The sequence below is a fragment of the Phoenix dactylifera genome, chromosome 17, assembly GCF_051530095.1.
Source record: "Phoenix dactylifera cultivar Ajwa chromosome 17, Ajwa_hap1_PhDact_Kaust_v1.1, whole genome shotgun sequence".
In the NCBI taxonomy this organism is placed as follows: domain Eukaryota; kingdom Viridiplantae; phylum Streptophyta; class Magnoliopsida; order Arecales; family Arecaceae; genus Phoenix; species Phoenix dactylifera.
Genome location: NC_143206.1, coordinates 18,578,858 through 18,601,670, shown reverse-complemented (window position 1 = coordinate 18,601,670; position 22,813 = coordinate 18,578,858). Strand labels below are relative to the sequence as shown.

At 40.8% G+C, this 22,813-nt stretch overlaps 2 protein-coding genes and 1 pseudogene across 9 annotated transcripts; 2 read left to right on the top strand and 1 right to left on the bottom strand.

Moving 5' to 3' along the window:
• The first annotated feature begins 451 nt into the window (after positions 1–451).
• LOC103720006 (ras-related protein RABE1c-like) lies at positions 452–7,414 on the top strand. 7 transcript variants are annotated; one of them, XM_088713853.2, is made up of 9 exons: positions 452–580; positions 820–976; positions 5,954–6,026; positions 6,186–6,286; positions 6,392–6,457; positions 6,558–6,655; positions 6,846–6,908; positions 6,999–7,091; positions 7,176–7,414. In XM_088713853.2, the coding sequence occupies exons 2-9, from the start codon at positions 904–906 to the stop codon at positions 7,257–7,259; spliced, it is 651 nt and encodes a 216-aa protein (XP_088569979.1). In that variant the 5' UTR covers positions 452–580; positions 820–903; the 3' UTR covers positions 7,260–7,414. The 7 variants fall into 7 exon arrangements, with proteins under 7 accessions (XP_088569979.1, XP_026665376.2, XP_008807736.1 ...); XM_008809514.6 differs by having other exon boundaries at positions 502–647; XM_026809575.4 differs by having other exon boundaries at positions 6,186–6,457.
• A 1,101-nt stretch (positions 7,415–8,515) lies between these two features.
• On the top strand, positions 8,516–15,302 carry LOC103720015 (uncharacterized; annotated as a pseudogene).
• Positions 15,243–22,597, bottom strand: LOC103720005 (type I inositol polyphosphate 5-phosphatase 8-like). 2 transcript variants are annotated; one of them, XM_026809574.4, is made up of 11 exons: positions 22,412–22,597; positions 21,097–21,202; positions 20,920–20,995; positions 20,714–20,803; positions 20,494–20,587; positions 20,195–20,302; positions 17,833–18,271; positions 17,532–17,731; positions 17,243–17,351; positions 17,021–17,169; positions 15,243–16,390 (listed from the first exon to the last, which is right to left on the bottom strand). In XM_026809574.4, exons 2-11 carry the CDS (start codon positions 21,124–21,126, stop codon positions 16,045–16,047), a joined length of 1,641 nt encoding a protein of 546 aa, XP_026665375.3. In that variant the 5' UTR covers positions 21,127–21,202; positions 22,412–22,597; the 3' UTR covers positions 15,243–16,044. The 2 variants fall into 2 exon arrangements, with proteins under 2 accessions (XP_026665375.3, XP_088569977.2); XM_088713851.2 differs by having other exon boundaries at positions 15,472–16,390; positions 20,494–20,803; positions 22,412–22,536.
• Positions 22,598–22,813: the final 216 nt, after the last annotated feature.

The window sequence follows — 22,813 nt, the reverse complement described above, 5'->3', positions numbered from 1 at the left end:
GGATGGTTTTCGGAGCTGACAAGATATACCTTGAGAGGAACTGCTACGGTTATTGACTGGTTATAGGGGGCGGATCGGCTTGGCGATGATCACCCGCTACTCCGCAAGACTTGCAGATTGGTCAAGGGGATGGGCTCCTTTCACGCAGCCCATGTATATCGGGAGGCGAATAGGGTGGCAGACTTGGTCGCCTTCTTTGTTACTCGGCATGCGGGAGAGTTTACATGGACGACTGTTGCGGACATACCATGTTCTTTGTATCAGTTTTTTTTTTTGACTTGGCAGGTTATATTCATGTAAGAACAATATAAATGCTTTTTTTTAAAAAAATAAAATTTTTAAATAATTTTCAATTTTTGCATGATTATTTTTTTGTTAACTATCAAATGAAAGCACGGGGCCACCTCTCTAATGCCTTTTGCCTTGAAGGTTGCCAAGAGTTTACCCAAAAAAAAATAAAAAAAAAAGAAAAGAAAAAGAGATCAAGGAGTCACGACGCCCGACTCGCTGCCGGGGTCGGGGGAGCGACCTTCTCGACTGTGGACTCCCGAGCGACGAGAGGAAGCGGAAAATAAAATTAGTAAGCCAGCTTCGTCTCAATGGACGCGCCCCCCCCCCCCCCCCCCCCCCCCCCCCCTTCTTCAACGGTTTCTCTCTTCCTTTCTTTTCCCCCTTCCCGCATTACATTAGATTCTATATTTTATTAATCTTCCCCACTTTTATTTTTATTCACATTCCCCCACTTATTCGCCTCTTGCTATCCCTCGTTACATCTCCGTCTTTATCTCTCAGTGGTCTCATTGCGATCCTTTTTGCCAGAGGGACGGATCTGTGATTCGATTCTAGGGTTAAGGATATTTTGGGGGCCTTGATCGGGTTTCTCATCGTTCTTCCTCGTCGTCGATGGCTGCTCCACATGCTAGGGCTCGGGCCGACTACGATTACCTCATCAAGCTTCTCCTGATCGGCGATAGCGGTAAGGGTTACGTACTCCTCTTCCTTTATCGAGTACTTCAGATTGGTAGTTCTTCGATTGATTTGTGGTTCCAGGGTTATGATTTATTTCGTTCTGATAAGGATTTCGTCCTGTGTGGTTAAGTTTCCTTTTCTTTTTCTTTCCTTTTAATGGTTTGGTCGATCTTTATTTGATTTCTCGTTCATTCGTTGGAATGATGAGCCATATCATATTAGGAAGTGGAGATCTCAAATTGGTTGTTAACTGAAGATCTGAATAGGTTTTATGTAGTTCAATTTGGGAGATCAATCCTGCGGGATCTTGTCCAATTTTTTTGCAGGTTTTGATTGGAGACCCCCATTGTTAATATGGAACGGAGAGTTCCGCTGCTGTTCACGCGTGACTGGTTTTGCTTTTGTTATTACGGAAAGCAGCTTAATTGAGCGCGTTTGGGATAAGTCATGATCCACAACTATTTGCCTACATGGATTTGTTGAATGTTCTATGATATCATAAGGAATATATTTTACCATTTGACTTATCACTCTGTTTGGCTTTCGCCGCATCTTTCCCAGACGAGTGCACTGGAGCTAACCTGTTAGAATTTCATGCCTTGTTCTTTTCTGTTCGATAAATTTTATGACCATCCAATCTGCTGTCTATGACAACTTCTTGCATAGATATTATGCAGGATTTTTAATATAAATGCACCTTCATTGACCGGTCTGACCTTATAATTGATTTATATATGTTTAATGTTAAAAAAGTCTGAGTATGTTCAGACAACATTGATTCTGGGCTGCTCTTTGATAAAGCTTCAATGTGCATGTGTGGGCTTAATAATAATTCATACCTGAAGCTTTATACTATTTCCTTCTTTCATGCCAGTTTTACTCCCGTTGCAATGTAAATTTGTTCCATGTTCTTGCTAGCAAGTGTATGTGTTCCTTTCCATATTCTTCTGAGGAAACTTCTAGTATATGATCGATGCTTGTGGAACCAACCTTAGAAATGGTATGATCTTTTCAATGTCATGAACTTCTTTAGTGGGTTATATGTCAAATAAAGTTTGTAAACTGTAGTAGCTTTGGTTTGTTATAGTATCAAAACTGCACAGTATGTGACTTTTTATGAAAGTGATTAGATGTCTCTGCTGTCTACATCTGTGCCTAAATGGATTTAGTTATCCAACATGGCATATATTATGATGCTGATGAGACTTAATAGTTGGTGTATGCTTAATAATGTTTTCACTCAGTAGTCTGAACAACATGAGAGGATAGTATCTTAATATAAGCTGGAAGTTCTTTTTTCTTTGTCTATGGAGCAGGAATGAACTTGTATGAATATGCTATTGTCTGGCTTTAAAACATATTTTATAGGCTTGCTGTTTAATTTTCATGAGTGCAATACTCTGAGGCTCTTAACCTACTTTTCAACCATTCTACAACCATCGACATATGCTCAAATCCCCCGCCAAAAACTACTTGGATCATTTATAGCTCTTTGCTTCACGTAATCATGCCCCTGCCTAATATTGCCAGATGTATTTAACTTGACACTAGTAGATATAGAACCTAGTTTTTCAAAAAGATTCCTGGTGATCGAGAAGACATGGAACATATGTTCCTTGATAAATTGGGCAGGATGGGAGGCCTTTGTCAGTTCATTGGTTAGATAAACAAGAAAGGTCTTTAACATCTAGATAAGCTTTACTAGGGCAGAACATTTAGTGGTTGCTGCCCTTAAAGACATTTTTGTTGGCTGTTTTGAAATTGAAGGTGCGAGATAAACTTTATGAGGTGACTGAGGATTATGTTTTCTACTTTGGGAGTTGGCAAGGTGCAAGCATTGGATGTTTGGGAGGAGTTTTACGTTTTCACTTGGGTTTGGTGCCTTTTGATGGGACACTACAGAAAAGGTAGCCTTCAGGTTTTTGGAGATCTACGTTGCATGCTATGCAACAATTCAAGAAGAATTATGAATAACAGGAGATGTTTCTATTCACCATATGTTGCTAATTTCATTGGGCTTTCCCATCGTGATAAAAAAACAAAATGCTCAGCAGGCTGGTAGTGTGACCAAGTGTTCATTGACATATATGTTGTTATGGCATTATCATGATTGGTCTATCTCAAAGCATAATATTCAATTTAGAATGTAGATGTTTGAATTGTAAATGTAGGGGTTCCTTTTATGTGCATGCATGACTGATGGTTCCTTAACTTCACTGGGGATGTTTAGTTATTTGATTTATTTATTTTTGCAGCTTTACGGAATGGTTCAATTGATAGAAGATGAATCCTTAAATGTGTTCTTTCATAATAAACTACATGTAAAACCTCAGAGAATTTGGGTTTGGTGAAGTCTCATTAATGCTGCCATTTTTACACTATTGAAGAAATTTCACCGTGAAACTGATCATATAAAAATTCGTATTACTCATCATTTACATTCTGTTGGGCATGCCAATGCAGATTATTATTTTGCAAAAATAGTCAGGGTCCTTTCTTATATTTTCTGCATCTGAACCAAAGATAATAAAGCAATTATTGAAAGTCTGAGTGTCTTGTGGTTAGCCTGCTATTTGTAGGTATAGTAAAATCAAAATGTTTTACCAGTATTGTATTGTTTTTAGCTGAAGTTGGCCAAAAAGTCTTGACCAGGTAGACATTTCTGGTTGGTCTGAGTTAGATCCCCTGTTACTTGTAGTTGTGGTGCACATAGTGCTCCATTTGAGTGGTAGACATATATCTTATGACTGTTGACCGAAGCAAAAAGGGTACATGGATGCTAGCAAGCAACTCACATGCATGTGAAGGGACAACTTGGTACATGGATGCTAACGAGCAACTCACATGAATGTGAAGGGACAAGCTGGCTACCTGCCTTGTCATTGACTGCCTGCCCCTTAACTCTGTAAATTATTTGGGTCTAGTATGTGCAAGAGAGTTGATGGGCCTTATCAAGTGTTGGCACTCATTCTTGACAATTGGTATTTATTTTGAGTGCTTAGTGGTGCTGCCTGTTAACATCTGGTGGGTTGGCTTAATATGACCTCAAAAATCCTTGTCAAGGTGGTATAGATTATGAAACATGTGATAGGTCTTGTAAGATTCTATTTCCTCTCTTTCTGTGAAACTGTGATATTTTAAGAGGTAAGTGCTTTCAATCTTATTTGGTGTTGTTGGAGGAGGAAATGGGGGCCATGGAATACTTGAATTGAAACATTTAGAAGATATCCTAGAAAGTTCACTGTATTCATGGATATGGTTTTAGATACATGAGTGGAGAAGTACAGTTCTTAGTATTCACTATACTTTTATCATGTAAGGCTTTCAGTAATGGTTTATTGTGGGGTCTTAAAAACATGAATTTGAAAGGAGTAGAGATTTTTTAACCATGTGAGAGTTAAATGTGAAGCATGTAGTGGCCATACAATTGCTTCACTTGAAACTAGGTTTTAGTTTGAACCTGTGGTATATGAAAATTTAGAAAAGCTTTGAGAAGCCATGGGAGCTGCATGACAGGGTTGATGGGATTAGACCAAAAAGCAGTAAATGTGCAATGGTCTAACTTTGTCATGGTTCACTGTGGTTGTTGACAATGCTAATTCTGGAAGGGTTCCTTCTGGTTGGTAATAGAGCCTCTAAAGGTTCTGTTTAGTCTTGTAGCAACACTATTTGGCAATTCCTCGAATTGATTACACATTAAGCCCTGTGATGGTATGCTAATGCATGCAAACTGGGTAAACTTGAAGTCATTTTAGAAAAATGTGTCACAACAGTACTTTCTGTGCATGTAATACCTCATTCTTTGCTTATTCCTTCGATTATTCTGCAATGGTAGGACCTACTATCTGTCCTCGTAATATTTCTGTTATGGACTTGGAAGTGATACTTTGATTCTAGGAAAAAAGTTCTAGCTTGTTGTGGTTTATTATATCACTCGGACTCCAATTTCCTTACATTCCACTTCATTCATACGACTCCACCTTTTCCCATATCTCCATTTAAGAGCCATGGTTGCCACACAATCCCCTTCTGGTCCCTGAAACTCCATATGCCAGAATTGCATGTCATGCCAATTTATTACTAAAATTTCAATATGCAATGTGAGCATTCTCAAATACTGGTTATTTTCTGCCTTCACCTTCACAACTAGTTTATAATTGCATAACCCTGATATATTTTTTGATTTTATTAGTGACCTCCTGATGGCTTTCAATACTACCTTCAGTAAATAGAAAGGTTTTTGCATGACCCAATAAACTTCAAACTAAAAACAAGGTTGTTCTTTCTGACATACAACTGCCTCATAAAACCTTTAGTAAGTAACATTTTCACTTTTGATTCTACTTAATGGCACTTGCAATTGTTTCTTTCTTTCTTCCTTTTTTCGGAAATCAATGCTTGTTGCTGTTGTCCCTTCATTAGACTTATCTTAGTTGCCATGGGGAAAATGCAAAAAAAAAAAAAAAAAAAAAAAAACACCAATGGAAGTATCTGAGTGAACATTGGCTTATTACACACGTACTTTTTTCTTCCTGCCAAGTAATGAGCTAGTCTCTTTCACTTGTCACCAGCTTCTTCGCCACATGGAGAACATGCTAGATTATTGCTTGTTATGAACTATTCCTTGTTGCTTTACATGCTTGCTGCTTTTTGTTGCTGTTTGCACTCATTAGACTTATCCTAGATGGAGAAATATGCAAAAAGAAAAATAATAGCTGTTATCCCTCATTTTTTCGATATGGTTGGACTTTTGCTTTTTGATAGTTCTCTAGCAAATCTTTAAGGTTGGCATCTGAAAGGCAGCAATCACTGGCACTTTGTTATATACAAGATAACTTGTCAGTTCCTACGACCGTGCCCCTCTCTTGTTCTCTGTTTGATATGAGATTAAAGTTAGTGCATAAAAGAGCCAATCTGCTGCACATTATTTTGTTGTGGTAAGCTGCTGTTTTGAATTATTTTAACATGGTGTCTGCTGTTGCAGGTGTTGGTAAGAGTTGCCTTCTTTTGCGTTTCTCAGATGGGTCTTTCACCACCAGTTTTATCACTACAATTGGGTGGGTTTTCTTTTAGTTAACGATGCTGTGGTGAATTTTGGAATTGATATACATGTTTTTTGCTTCAGTTTTCTAATTCTCTGCTGTGAAATATATACATACATACATACATACATACATACATATGGATTCCTTAGCTCAAGGTTTGCTTTAATGCAGCATTGATTTTAAGATAAGAACCATTGAGCTGGATGGCAAACGGATTAAACTGCAAATCTGGGATACAGCTGGGCAGGAACGATTTCGAACAATCACAACCGGTGGGTTAATATTTTCTTGGGTTGCCCTTGCTCAGTTGCTTTTTCTTGCTTTTCTACTGATTTGTTGGTGTAAGTTTTATCCCTTTGGTTTCTGTCTCTCTGCAGCTTACTATCGTGGGGCCATGGGTATTTTGCTTGTTTATGATGTTACTGACGAATCATCTTTTAACAGTAACAACCTCTTACAGTGCTTGGCCTTAATAGATGCATTGCATTTTTCATCCTGTATTTTTTCTGATTCCTGTGATTCTGGCTTCTGCAATATACACAGACATAAGAAACTGGATTCGGAACATTGAACAGCATGCTTCTGATAATGTAAACAAAATTCTGGTGGGCAACAAGGCTGACATGGATGAGAGCAAACGAGTAAGACCCACAACAAACCATCTCTAGGCTAAACGTATGACTTTTTTCTTTTGTGCAAGGCATCTATAAACTCGCTGTTGGTTTCTCACTGTTAGGTTGTTGTGTTAGATGTTCTGGTGCCCTCAACTCATTTTTTTTCCCCTGAAGCTAAGCTCCATATTTGAATAATGAAAAATTTGACCCTTCTCAGGCGGTGCCTACCTCCAGGGGACAAGCACTTGCTGATGAATATGGCATTAAATTTTTTGAAACAGTATGTGTTAGCAATTCCTTTTCTACATATTTTGAAAAAGCTGGATTTTTGTTTCCTTCTTATTTCGTGACAGACTTTCTTGGTTTCCAGAGTGCAAAGACAAATCTAAATGTGGAGCAGGTATTCTTTTCGATAGCTAGAGATATCAAGCAGAGGCTTGCAGAAACTGATAACAAACCTGAGGTTGAAGTCCTATTCCAAGAAAAAAATAGTATTGCTTTCTTCGATTTGTTTGCAGGTTCATAACATAATGATTAATGTTCACAGGATCGGACAATTAAGATTAACAAACCAGACCTGGCAGCTGGTGAGGCTAAAGCTCCAGAAAGACCGGCATGCTGTGGTTCCTGAGAAATAAGCGTGCTTCTTTTTTGGGAGAGGGGGTTGGGACTGTTGACTTTAGTGGGAACAAATTTGGTTGTGATATACATAATGATTGTAATAGAGATGATGATGGATGGTGGGGTGCCTGTCTTATTAATCTTATCAATTCTTTTCAACTATTAGTTGTAGTGTGTTACTCGGTGGAAAGTTGATATTACATGCATTGTCTTGCAATCATGGAAAACACTGTTGCTTAAATTACTGATTTTCCATCTTCAGCTAGTCTTTAAAAAAAGGGAAGAATTTGCTTAAATTCTTTCTTTCTTTTCTTTTCTTTTTCTTTTTCTTTTTCTTTTCTTTTTTTCTTTCTTTTTTCTTCCTCTTGCTTTTATTTATTTTCTTTTTCTTTCTTTCGCTTTGATCATTTTTTCCTTCGTTCCTTTCTTTTTTTTCTTCTTCCCCCCCCCCTCCCCCCCCCCCCCCCCCCTCTCTCTCTCTCTCTCTCTCTCTCTCTCTCCTCTGCATGGACGGGCAGAGTCGTCTTGCCCCTATTCTTGTCTCTCCCAACGTACTGGGATTTAAAATATTATTTTATGATTGAACTTGGCACAGATCTTCAGCTTTCAGTTTGTAGAAATTTTGAGTGCCAAATCAAGGCCTCTAGAGCAGTACGTGCATCATAGTGCTGTAGCAGGATTGGTTCAAGGCTAAAGTGCTGCTGGGATTCCTATCGACTCTAGTCATGCAGTCCTTTGGAGAGTTGAGCTATGTTGAGTCTTGGTTAATTTCAAGCAACTTTGTCATGAATCTTGTATGCTAGCTATCCTAGGGAGCCTGATTTGTTAGTAATGTATTTTAAGCTATTGCTATCAAAGTGAACCACATGAAGCAACAAGAGCAAGAAACATGTTCTAGTGTACTAGATTCAGAAGCACACATGCAATTAAAGACATCATATGCTGCTTCTTTCTGAACGGACCATATGTATTGCACATTTTCTGAGATCTAGTCTAAAATAAACACACATTAGCCCGTAAATGTGGGGCGGTAGCATCTGATTCCACTCTCTAGCCATTTGATTCCGTCTGAACGGAGAGAAACGATTCAAATGGGACGCCGGGAGTCTACGATGAGGTTCCGAACGTCGATAGAAATGCTTTCGTGTGGTTTACCTGAAAAATGCCCTCTTGCGACGTTTTTGCAGCAGCAGGCATCTTTGCACTCGCTGTATTTCTGCTTAGGGTTCAATGATTTGCTTGTTAACAAACAGACTCCGCGGTCATACCTAAAATAAAAAGTCTCTTTGTAGACATATTCGTCAACGTAAGAAATCTCTTTGATTTCGATTAAGAAGAGCGCTGAAAGAAACCTGAAGATTTTTTTAGTCAATTTTGGGTTGAGATCGATCACGATGGCATGGTTCAGGGCAGCATTGGGGGATAGTTAGATTCGCTTTTAGGAGAAATCTAGCTCAGGCACCGCATCGCATTGCAAGAACCCGTGTCCTCCCGCAGCAGCCCATCCGGGGCTTCCACTCCACGGTCCGCAGATCCAAGGCCGAATCCGCCGCTTCGATTCCTCGCGCTGTGCCGCTGTCGAGGCTCACCGACAGCTTCCTCGATGGCACGAGCAGCGTCTGCTTGGAGGAGCTGCAGAGGGCTTGGGAAGCCGATCCCAGCAGCGTCGATGAATTCTGGGACAACTTCTATAATAACTTTATCTGCCAAGCCGCCACCTCTCCGGGAATCTCCGGCCAGGCCATCCAGGAGAGCGAGATTGCTGCTCCTCGTCGGGGCCTACCCGGTCAATGGCCGCATGAGAGCCAAGTTGGATCCTTTAGGTTTAGAGGAGCGTGAGACTCCAGATGATCTGTACCTTGGTTTCTATGGATTCACTGAAGCAGATTTAGATAGGGAGTTCTTCCTGAAGAGATTTGAAGAAGGTGTATTAAATCTACTGTAGCTGGCACATCCTAAAACTACTGGCACGGCACTGAAACTATGCTGATACAGTGAAATATTAAGAAAACAGTGAACTGGGAGAAGAGTTTGAATGTCATCTTATTCATCAATCAAGACTTTACAATATATGTATTTATAGCTAATGATCCAAAGTTCAACTGTTGATTAACTAGAAACAGTTACAACAGTTTGAAATGAACTGAATTCAGTTGGGATAAACTGAATTCAGATCCTGCTAGAAGCTTACAGATCATTCGTAATGCTTCTGGAATAACTGGCAGCTTACACCCCCCTTCAAGCTGAAGGTAGGGTAGAGACCTGCAGCTTGGAACAGAGGAGCAAATGCCTTCTAGCAGTGAGGGATTTGGTGAAGATATCTGCAGTTTGATCAGCACTAGAGACATGAGCAATATGAAGTTCTTTGGAAAGCACCTTCTCCCTGATAAAATGATAGTCGACTTCGATATGCTTCGTTCTTGCATGAAATACAGGATTTGAAGCAAGAGCAATGGCAGAAATGTTGTCACAGTAAATCTCAGTAGGTGTATTAATTGAAATGCCAAGCTCACGAAGTAGTCGACGTAGCCAAATTAACTCAGAAGCCGTGAGAGCCAAGGCCCTGTACTCAGCCTCAGTAGACGAGCGAGCAACAGTTGGCTGTTTCTTGGCACACCAAGAAATCAAATTAGAACCCAAAAAGATACAAAAACCAGAGGTAGAACGACGATCAATTGAATCGCCAGCCCAGTCTGAATCACAAAATGCAGAGAGAACCAGAGGACCAGACTGAAAATGAAGAGAATGATGCAAGGTCCCTTTAATATACCGAAGAACCCTCTTTAGCAGCTGAAAATGAGAGATCTTTGGAGAATGCATGAATTGGCAGAGGTAATTGACAGCATGGGAAATGTCAGGACGTGTGACTGTTAAATATTGAAGAGAACCTGCTAAGCTGCGATACAACTCAGGGGAATTAAACAGAGCATCAGTCGGACAGAAGGCATCAAGCTTAAGCGGCAGCGGAGAAGAAACTGGCTTGCAAGTCAGCATCCCAGCCCGGTTTAATAAAGCAGTTGCATATGTAGCCTGACTAAGAAAAACACCATTAGTAGTAAAGGTTGTTGTAATGCCCAGGAAATGAGAACAGGAACCAAGATCTTTCATTTTGAATCTACTTTGCAGCTGAAGAAAAAGAGAAGACATAGCACTGGTATTGTTACCAGTAAGCAAAATATCATCAACATAAACCAGGAGATATAGAACAACACCATCACGTTTGAAAAACAAAAGAGAAGGATCTGCTGAACTGCTCTGAAATCCCTGCTCAATGAGAAAACTAGTGAACGTAGCAAACCATTGGCGTGGGGCTTGCTTTAAACCATAGATAGCCTTCTTAAGACGGCAAACATGATCCGGATAATGAGGATCAACAAAACCTTTGGGCTGTTCCATAAACACTTGATCATCCAGTTTACCATGCAGAAAAGCATTTGAAACATCCAATTGACGAATATCCCAGCCGGAAGTTAATGCAAGAGAAAGAAACACTCGAATTGTTGGAAACTTGGCCACAGGACTGAAGGTTTCTGTGAAATCAACGCCATATTCTTGTTTAAATCCTTGTGCCACAACACGAGCTTTGTATCGGGCCAAAGAACCATCAGAATGCCGTTTGATCCGAAAAATCCAACGACAGCCAAGAACATGTTGTGAAGAACACCTAGGAACCAGCTCCCAGGTTTGCTGATCAATTAAAGCACTGAATTCTTGTGACATGGCAGCACGCCAATGAGGATCAGCAATAGCAGTAGAATAGCAAGAGGGCTCAGCTGGAATAGGTGCAGTGCTAAGTAAAGACAAAATACGCCGAGGTTTAAGAGAACCAGTCTGAAAACAAGTGACCATAGGGTGGCGAGCAGGCTTTGGAGAAGAAGACAGTAAAGGAGAAGCTGATAGTGAAGGAGAAGAAGAAGACTGGGAAGCAGGAACAAGAACAGAAGATGTCTGTGAAGGTGTTGTGGGATGTAAAGTAGAAGACTTTGGAGATGATTCGAAAGAATGTGAGGATGGAACAAAAAAAGAATAAGGAAGAGATGTGGGCTGGGAAGAGGAAAGTGAAGGTTGTTGAGAAAATGGAAACAAAGCCTCATGAAATTCAACATGCCGAGAAATAAAAACTTTCCCTGATTGCAAGTTAAAACATCGATATCCTTTATGTTGTGTAGAATAGCCAATGAAAACACAAGGAGTAGATCGTGGAGAGAATTTATTCAATGCTTGTGGCCGAAGCCAAGGAAAACATTGGCATCCAAATACTTTTAAAAAACTGTAGTCAGGAACACGATGAAACAAAAGTTCAAAGGGGGATTTGTTCTTCAATAGTGGTGTAGGCAGACGATTGATAAGATAAGTAGCAGTCAAAAGTGCTTCAACCCAGAATTTTGAAGGGAGAGAGGCATGAAGAAGAAGACTGCGAACAACTTCCAAGAGATGACGATGCTTTCTCTCAGCCATGCCATTTTGTTCAGGAGTATATGGTGAGGACATCTGATGTACAATACCAGCTCGGGAAAAAAGACTTTGAAATCTTGCATTGTTAAACTCACCCCCTCCATCAGACCGAAACACTTTAATAGTAGAGGAAAATTGATTTTCAACTATGGATTTGAATTGCAAGAAATGCTGGAAGACATCAGACTTACATCGAAGAGGATAAACCCAACAAAAACGAGTAAAATCATCTACAAAGAGCACATAGTAACGAATACCCCCTGAAGATGCAACAGGTGACGGTCCCCACACGTCAGAATGTATGAGTTCCAGAGGCTTTGTTGATGCGGTGGTACTTGATTTGAAAGGAAGCTTATGACTCTTTGCCATGCTGCAGGTTTGACAGACAGACGAAGAGGTTGAAGAAGAAAGTGGCTGAATATGAGTAGACAATGTGGAAAGCACAGAGGCAGCTGGATGTCCAAGCCGCTGATGCCAGATGGAGGAAGACGGGTTTGAAGCAAAGAATGCATTTGGAGCTGAGGAAGCTGAGACCGATGATGGAACAAAGGTGAAAGGAATTCTATAAAGTCCTTCACTGCAATGTCCCTGAAACAAAGTCTTGTTGGTGTACTTGTCCTTAATAGTACAACCATCCGAATCAAAAATAAGAACACAATGATTGTCAGCTGCGAGTTTATAGACTGATAAGAGATTATGAGAGATTTGTGGAGCATGAAGAAGATGAGATAGTTTGAAGGAATGAGATGGTGTAGGAAGGATACCAGAACCCAGGTGATGAATAGGAATAGAAGCTCCATTCCCAAGTGCTACTTGCTCAGACCCACCGTAGGAAACAGAGTGATGAAGAGCTGATTGCTCAGGTGTCATATGTGCCACCACTGTCAATGATCCAATCCCCAGTTCTTGTTGATGTAGAAGAACCTCCAGATGAAGCTTGAGAAGTTGAATTTGCTAGAAAAGCCTGAGGAGGATTTGCTGTTGATACATTGGAAGAAGAATCCATGCGTGGCCAACCTGGGCTACTGTAATTGGCATCCATCCTGTGCCAACAATTTACAGCAGAATGACCCCGTTTACTACAAATTTGACATTCCAAGAAATTTCTCTGATCTCTATTTCGACCTGGAAATGACCATCCTGATGTTCTTGACCTGCCTCGTCCTCGGTTGGTGAAGGAAAAACGCCCACGACCTCTGCCACGAACTGAAAATAGTGCAAAAGCAGAGTCGACAGTGGACTGTTGTTTGTCCTTGTTAGTCAAGATAATCTCTTCACTACTTAACAGTGCATAGAGTTCATCCAAAGAAATAGCTGATGACCGAGTTCTAATGGCAGTAGAGAAGGAATCATAAGCAGCTGGGAGTCCATTCAAAACATACAACACCACATCCTCTGTATCTAACTTGGATCCAGTTGCTGCAAGAGCATCTACCTTAGTCCTGATGTCATTTAAATACTGCTGCATTGATAAATCTTGCTTCCGAATATTGTGAAGCTCATTCTTTAATTGAATGACATGAGATCTAGTGGAGGAATTTAAACGACATTCCAATGTAGCCCAAATTTGATAGCAATGCTCAAGATTAATCACATAGGGTAATATAGAAGAAGAAATTGTTGAATTCAAAGCCACAGCTAAGAACTGATCGGTCAAAAACCAAGCATCATATTCAGAACTAGATGAAGATTGTTGACAAGTTGACGAACCATCTAGAAATCCAAAAAATCCACTTGCTTTGAACACTCTAGTGATTTGGGATTTCCAGACAAGATAATTTTCAGTGGTAAGTTGACTGGGTATAAGGGATTGAATCCTTGAAGTCAAGAATTTAAGTTTGGGAGATATAACCTGATCTGCAGAAGACTGGAATGCTTCATCTGATCTGGGATGATTCACTGATGCAGGGGATGCCATAGAATCACTCTCAAGAGGAGGGAGTATTACTACAATTTCATCCGACCTCAAGGACATGAAAAAAAAAAATCACACCTTAAGATCTTTTGATCTTATTAGTAGATCTTAATGAGCTAGTGGATCTTGACAAGTTGATCTGGATCCCTGCTCTGATACCATGAAGAGATTTGAAGAAGGTGTATTAAATCTACTGTAGCTGGCACATCCTAAAACTACTGGCACGGCACTGAAACTATGCTGATACAGTGAAATATTAAGAAAACAGTGAACTGGGAGAAGAGTTTGAATGTCATCTTATTCATCAATCAAGACTTTACAATATATGTATTTATAGCTAATGATCCAAAGTTCAACTGTTGATTAACTAGAAACAGTTACAACAGTTTGAAATGAACTGAATTCAGTTGGGATAAACTGAATTCAGATCCTGCTAGAAGCTTACAGATCATTCGTAATGCTTCTGGAATAACTGGCAGCTTACACTTCCTTGGGGTATGCAGGATGGCAGGTTTCTTGCCAGAGAATCGCCCTCTTCAGACCCTTCGGAAGATTTTGAACAGGCTTGAGCAGGCTTATTGTGGTACCACTCGGTACGAGTACATGCACGTCGCTGATAGCGAGAAGTGTAATTGGTTGAGGGACAAGATTGAGGCAGTGAAACCCAAAGAGTACAGTAGGGAGCGCCGTGAAGTGTTCCCTGATAGAGCACGCAGTTTGAGAGGAGAATGAGTTGTATACGGGAACTGGTGATGTAAAACATCATTTGGGTACTTCTTATGATAGGCCCACTAGAGGTGAGAAGAGAATTCATCTGTAATCTATAGTTGCGAATCCTAGTCTTTTGGAAGCTGTGGATCCTGTTGTGGTTGGAAACACACATGCAAAGCAATTCTATTCTCATGATACTGAAAGGACAAAGAATATGGGAGTTCTGATCCAAGGTGATGGAAGCTTTGCAGGGCAGGGCGTGGTTTATGAGATTCTGCATCTGAGTGCCCTGCCAAACTATACAACTGGTGGAACCATTCACATTGTGATTAACAATCAAGTTGCGTTCACAACTGATCCAAGGTCCGGGAGGTCTTCACAACACTGTAATGGATGTTGCTAAAGCCTTGAATGCTCCAATCTTTCATGTAAATAGAGATGACATGGAAGCTGTGGTCCATGTTTGTGAGCTTGCAGCAGAGTGGCGCCAGACATTCCACTCTGATGTGGTGGTTGATATAGTCTGCTATCGACATTTTGGGCACAATGAGATTGATGAGCCCTCTTTCACAGAACCTAAAATGTATCTGGTAATTATTCTTCATCGTTCTATTTTGAAGCTTCAATTTGTTGTTTCTGTTAGACTTTGCTTATGCACTGTGATTTTATGGCATACATCTTCATGCTTATATCAGAGACGAATGCTTTCTTCTTTAGGGTTACTTCTTTTGTTTTTGATTTGGTTTTTTAGTAATAAATAACTATAAAATATATAAACTTACAATGCAACAAGAAATTAAATTTTCTTGTTTAGAGTATAGTTGCTATTATGGTTGTCATCAGCAACTTGTCATAAATTTCCTTGTTCAGAGTATAGTTGTTATCATGGTTGCCATCAGGTACTCTCAGAAGTTTCAAACTAACTTGTATTATGCTCAAATAGGTATATCGAAATCATCCAAGCGCACTTGAAATTTATCAAAACAACCTGGCCCGGCCCGTAAGGAGGCAACACGCAAGTCGCAACCACGAAGAATGAAGCAAAGGGAAGCAAAGGGGTTCTGGATTTGACTCCCTCACGCCCCACCTCCACCCCTCCCATAATAAAAAAAAAATCCAGTGCGTCTCTTATATCCTTTCCTGTTATTGAAAAGCCAGGTGCTTTCAAAAGATGCTGACCATCCAAATTCTCTTCAAAGTAGAACAAGGCGCAGAGCCAAAACAAATAGAAAAAAATCAAAGAAATGAAGATACGAACAGAACACGCGCCGCTCCTCTTCATTCAGCTCCCCTACCTAAAATACCAATTAGTCCATTTTGTAAGCCCTCTCATTTCTCTTCCTCCTCGCTTTACAGTCACCACGGCCCTCCGGCCTCCGTTGGCGGGTGCAATAATTAGACTCCCGAAACCATTTTTAACATCGATTTCTCACACCGCCGACCTCCGACTCCGAGCACGCGCGGAAGGCTCCTTTCGCCACCAACCGAATTAAATACCGCCACCATGAAGAAACCAAAGGCTGCTGCTGTTACCCACCAACAAGGAAGAGAAGACGAGAGAAATTAAACCTTGCTTTCTGGGAGCAGTCTTCGCTTATCCTCTGCTCCTGCTTCCGCCTCTTCTGCCGTTCCTCTCTCTCTCTCTTTCTTTGATATTTTTAAAGTAAAAAGAAAGAATGTGACGAATGTGGAGTTGGCGGTCGGCGGTCGCTGGTCAGAACCTTGAGGCTTCCAAACAGCTTTGTGTCCTGCTTAGGAGCTGGAGCAGCTCCTCCGCCTCGACCTTCCTCCATGACGACGACGACGGATTGCTGCCGTTGGTGTCGGGATTATTCGCTGCGGCTGCCGTGGTGGTCTTTGCGGGGCCCTTGATTTGGTCGTTGCTCCCGCCGCGATACACCCTCCCGTCTTTGCGGTGCCCTTGTTCGGCTGCTTCCACATGGTGGTCCAGTTGTACGGAGAAGAGGGAGTAGACGGGCCTGTGGTCGGAGAAGCGGGACTCCCCTCTCACGTACCACATCTGCTTCATCCCTTTCCCCCGCCACAGTATCCGGTCGCACCTGCCATCCGATTTCCATCCCCAACCATCGACCCCGTTAGATAGCGTACTCAGGATCCCGTTCTGGATTTGATAAAAGAATATATATATATATATGTGTGTGTGCGTGTGTGCATATTAAAAAAAACAAGACAGGTGTTTCTGACTGTCTAATCGTGATTGTTTATGGTTTGATCCTGGATTATGGATGACAAATAGAGCATGACTGTGGGTTGTTCTGAACTAAGACGCTTCCAAATCTGTCTCTCTGCTCATAAGTCTCCTTAAAAAGATACTGTATCTGCCCAAGACTGACAGTATAAATAGGCCTACTCAACAGCTGTGGTCCTGTTCTATTTTAGAAATTTGCTTGATCCTTTCTTCTACAAATAGACTTCAGAGAATATTGACTTCTACGAGTTGACACTCAAACCGGACCGTGGAAAGTTGGCCAGCTAACAACTTGTGTGGTTCAGACTTCTGAGCAGATAAATTGCTAGGTGATAAATTATTCGGTTCAGACTAATTTGTCAACTGCTCATGTTGAGCATCTTTATCATGGTCTGAATATATAGGCTATTATTAGTAGCCGCACAACCAGACGAGAGAGAGAGAGAGAGAGAGAGAGAGAGAGAGAGATGAAAGTCTTTACCAAGCCGGAGTGCGTCTCTTCTCTCCAGATTTAGCGAGGTTGACGGCATAAATGTCAGAATCAGCTAAATATTTGTAAGTGGGAGGGAAAAATATTCTCCCTTCCTCCCATCCAGCAAATACACGACCAGCTCTCTGTTCAATTCCAAGCTGCAAGTATTGATTGCCAGTCAGTCGACTAATTATAATTATGCACGTCAACAAATTAAATGACATCTCTCACTTGATCTTTCTCTAGCAGCGCTTCCCACTCCTTCCTCTGCAAAAGTCGATGGGTCTCGCTGCAGCTCGTTGTCAGGCGATAATTAAGATCTCCGAGCCATACGATCTTGCTGCAAATCATATATAACATTTAGTAGGTACAAAAGTATCCAAGATTTCTTGCAGCAAGGAATATCGTTTTCCTTCAAGTCCATTTGGCACCAGGTTTTGTAAAATTGCTGTTCAGAATCATGTTCCTTCGCGCAGTTTCAACGCAAATGTAACAGCAGCAAGCATCCAATGACACTTACTCGTGTTCCAAGATGGATTCCGGTGACACTGCACCTGGACCAAAAAATCTATTAGATTGCGGGAATCTAGTCCTCTTGAGAATCTCCATGACATCCGAGTTCCTTCGCACCTCATCACCGTCCTTCTCTCCAGATGCAAGATGCGTGCACACGAAACAGAACGTGGTCCTCTCAAGAGTCATGCTGATCGAAATCGATCCCTGGATCCAAATATATCGCAAAACCTCCATACATTAGATATCTATGCCATTGAACGGGAGAGGAGAAAGAAAGTACATAAGAATAACAAAATTCTAGGGACCTTATTTCCCAAGTAGCCCATAATTCCCCTCCCCACGCAGGAGACTTTGAGGCTGGACACGTGCGGCATGAGCCCCGCCCGGACCCACACGCACAGGAAGATCCCCACCATCTGCTTGCTCGCCGCCAGGCGGTAGTCGCTCGGAGAAGAATCCAGCGATTCCTTGCCGCTGCCGGAGCTTGGGTAATTGCACGTCTCGCGGCCCTCGTCGTATCCGCTTCCTTCCTCCTCCTTCTCCATGGACAGTAGATCCGAGAAGCTGACCCTCGGCTTCTGAGCCGGCTCGGGGTCGGCGGCAGTCCTGCGATTACGGGCGAGGGAGGGGCCCTTCTTCGGAGGGTTGATGGCTTGGCGAATGAGGGAGAGCCACCTATAGGCGGGGCCCTCGTCCTCCGCGCCCAAGACGTTGCCGGCGTTCAACGGGACGATCTCCTGGAACCTGGGAGAGAGTAGAGTGGTCAAGTCGGAGCTCTCCCTCATATCGTACGGATGACGAGGGCAGAGTGGTCATTTTATAAAAGGTCCTCCCCCTGGAGGCGAGGGGTGATATATATATATATATATATAATTTTATTCTTATTTAATATTTTAGCACATAACATAACAGAGTATTAGTCAAACTATTAAATTTTAATGAGACCCAAATGCCATATTAGAAAAAAATTCAAATGACCGAAATAATTTTATAAAAACTCTCCTAAGATTTACATTTATTACGCTTACATCCAATATTTTATAAAATTTACACCGTTACACCCAACAAAATTGACAATGTTAGTAAATTTTTTAAAATATTATAAAAAATCAAATTACTTCTATAAAAAAAAAGTCTTCTTTCATTTTTCTGATTTCTTTATTTTTTTAAGTCTTCTGTCTTTAAGAGTTTTTTTCTCTTCGAAAATGAGCGGCTAAGATTTCTTTCTCATTTCACCACTCACTATGAGCATTCCTACTCGGCGAGCGACTGAAGACAAGCTTTTTTTCTAATCGGCATTTTGCAATAAGCATCCTTAATTTTCAACCAGCATTGCCAATGAGCATCCTTCCTGATCAGATTTTATTATAGCTTTCTCGCCCACCACGTCACAAATATCGAAGATGATGGTATATCATTTGCTGATTCTAAATTCTATTTATCCAATATCGTAGACATGATTTCTTAATATTGTTGCTATTGATAAGAATTCGCATGTCTACATATAGAATTATGATAGTTCCGGCAGTATGTTATTAAAAGGATCCAAATCATTATGTATATGATAACTTTTCTTTTTAGAGGGTGCATCAGTTGTGGTTTCAAGGCCTAACTTGGATAATGAAGAGATTGGCTTAAGCAACAAAACTCTTGATATTAATTCTCTGCATTACAAAATTTTAAAGGCATCCACTTATTTGAGAGATCTAAATTGCTTTTTTCTTGGCACATAGTTCTTTTCTGATACTTTATCAAGATTAAGCTTCAGACCTATAGCGCCTCACAACTATTCTTTTTCTTGAGTAGATGTTATATTACTTAAGATTAGTTTAGTCATTTTCTAAATTTTTCCGATGTGACATTTAAGTTCCATTTAAGTTAATGATTAAATGAACATTCTATTAAGTTATGGGTTAAAGTGTTGGATAAAAATAAACCTTAAAGGATAAGCATAGATTCATTTGGATAAAAATAAACCTTATAAGATAAGCATAGATTCACTAACACTGTTGATTTAAGTGGGTCTAAATATAGAATTCACAAATTATTAGATATAAGTGTAATAAACGTAAACTTTTAAAAAAAATATAATTTACTTAAAATTATGTTTTAGATAAGTAAAAGTTATTATAGCATTACAATGGTCAATAATGACTACGGTGGAGGTCAATTATAATGGAATAATCCATTATATATATATGTGTGTGTGTGTGTGTGATGCATGTCCACTGTATTCATAAATCTTTCAAAAGAATCTAATTTTTACTACTTTATGAACGATGAATTTTTAAAAAGTTTGAATATTATCATTAGATGCGTATAATTAGGCTGGAAAAAGTACTAAAAGTTAGAAATATAAAATATTTTGTAGATTTTGAACACGAATTCGTCCATTGCAAAAAATAACCCAATAATAATACATAAATCGGCTAACATTAGTCAAAAAAAGACAATCAGAGAGTTGCTTCCGTGGCAGTCACATCGTTGCCCTTTGGTCTATTTGTTACGTGTTGGGTGGAGGATTGTTAGGTGTTCCAACCATTACATAAAAAAGATGCCTCTCTTAAACTGAAAAAGGCTGAGGCCGCAAGGGAATAATCATGATTAGTGACAGCCAAAAAATGAAAAAAAAATAGAGCCAAGCCAACGAAAAAGAGCAGAACATACCCAAGGACGTAGATGTCGGCGGGGGAAGGCGTGCTCATAAGCCAATCTCTCAAGTTTAGACCCCCGTGGGGCGCTCTCCCTCCCACGTTCCACGTCCCCACGAACATCCTACTCCCATCATTAAACCACAACAACCCCCAGAAATATTAAACGACAACTCCAAAAGGACCAACCTCTGCTAATTTCATGAAGATTAAACAAAGATAATCGGCAGCAAATTCCAAAATATTCTTATTGGAAGCATTGAATCCCAAGCTCTGGCCCCAAAAAAGAACAAGGTGAAAGGTTTCGCGCGTCACCTGAGGTTTGTATCAGGAGAGAAAGGGCTTGCTGGCTTGACGGTTCTGAATCGGGGCGGTTCAAGGTTTTCGGAGCTCTCCACCAACCACGTACCTGTAAAGAAGAAGAACGAGGAGAAAACTTCGTTTTGTTTAGAACTAGAGAAAATTACTGGAGAAATACGAACGAACAGGGGAGCAGAGTGATGGGAGAGAGAGAGCAGTTGTGGAGAGTACTTGCCTGACGGATTCCTTCTCATACGAAGGCTGTCGTCCTTGTCCGAACAGCTCTTCCTTCTTCTTTCCTGTCTCCCTCTTCCCAATATCTCCCCTTTTATATCAGAAAGAAAGAAAAGGACCGATAAAAACGGATGAAATGAAAGAAATATTGAGTCTTTTGTAACGGATCACCGATGCAAAGATAGAGGAGGTGGTTGGAGTCTTTACTGTTGCAGTCGGAATGGAACTCCCCGCTCTTTAGGTTGAACCATTTCCTCACCACCGTCTTCGGCCAAGACGAAGACTGCGAGAAAGTCTCGATTTTAGAAGCTTATTCCGGAAATGATTCGAGTAATAAGCTTTTTTTTTGTTAAAAAAGAATTTGTTTTGTGGGAAAAATCTCACCTCGTGAATTCTACCGGGCACGGTTCTCATGTTATAGACGGCAAAGAGGAACCCCTGGTTAGAGATGGAGAGGCGAGGAGGCTGGATTTATTTCCCGCTTGACGCGCTGTTGGAATAAAGAATATTAAAAGGTAACGAGAGCTGGAGGAAGGAAAAAGGGTCTTTTTTTTTTTTTTTTAATTTCACTGTTTGAACAGAGGATGAGGAATCAGACGGCTTTGTGGGACTAATTGAACAAAAAATAAAGCGGAGTAAAAGTTTAAATACCCTCTTTCTCTTGACTTTCAATGCTTTCTCGGCTGGAGCTGGTGCAAGCCAACCAAGGAAGGAGAAGACAAAAGGGAGAACGTAATACTAAAATATTAAGCTTCAAAGTTTTTGGGACCAATCTCAGGTTAATGGAAACTGCAAGGAGAAGAAGAAGGGAAAGAAGCTTTGAACTTCTGTCTTCTCTTGTACCGAAGATAACATCCCTCCCCAAGGTAGCAGTACAAGTGAAAGAGAAAGACTGTGATGGAGGAACAAGATAGAGAGCCCCACCATGCGACAAAGACAAGGAAAGGAAAGATCTCTGGGATTGTTCAATCAGAATTCTCAGAAAACTACAGTATGAATGGTGTCATTGAAAGCTGTCATTTTCCGTATGCGTTGGGAGAATCCTCGGTTTCGTAATCCAAGAAATCCAGAACAGAGAAGAATCCGGGGTAGGGTTCAGAAGGCCACGCTTTTCCACATCGCCGGATTTGGCCCCTTCATCCCCCATGCCTCACAAGGAACTCAATTCAATGCGAGAGGCCAAGAACTTTACAGATTCTTTTAGAGGATCACTTGGTGGCTTTTCGATTCGATTCTTGCTTGAGAGGGTGGGCTACATCCATTTTTATATGACTGCTAGAGAATTCTTCTATCATTACAATCTATTGAGATTTTGCATGTTTAAAGAGAAGCTAACGATTCTATCGACAGAATGGCATCGTACGTAGCCAACTAGACTGGAATTATATTATTGAATTCCTTGATTAATCTTTCTGTTCAATTTTATGACATTTTATTTTTTGACTACTACAGATGTATTTCTGCATGATTAATCTAAATTCATCCAATTTATCAAAAAAAAAACCTCCACCGTAAAAATCGATTTTTTTTGTCAAAAACAGCATTGCGTATTGTATTTCACATTTCTCAGCAACAAAATCACCAAGAAGAAGCAACTACCAACATAATTGTAGATCGAAATGCTAACGAAAAATGAAACCTCCTAATTCCTTCCAAGAAAAAGAGTGGCTGGACAGGAAGAGAGTTGATAGAGGCTTACCGTCTTTCCTTCTCCCCTTGTTTCCTGGTCACTTCCCCTTCTCTGTCCTATTCCTCTCTCTCTCTCTCTCTCTCTCTTCCCTCCTATCCGAACTTCTGAAGTGAAGTGGTGAATGGAGGATAATCGAAGCAGAGGATGGGAGAGAGCGTGAGGCCTACTGCTTGTCGCTCGCTTAAGCGGCGGCCCACAGTTCGCACGTTATTTGACGGCTATTTCCACCCACTTTCTTTGCCTCTGGACCCAAATGTTCGTATACGCTCCGTATAATTACCCAACCGTATGACGATTCCGTCACGTGCCTCGTTCCCCTAGGATCTGGATACGCTACCCATCTGTTTATCGATGATTGGACCAACTTTTAAGGCCTGCGTCACTTGGGGATCGCACCGGACCGTATTGGAC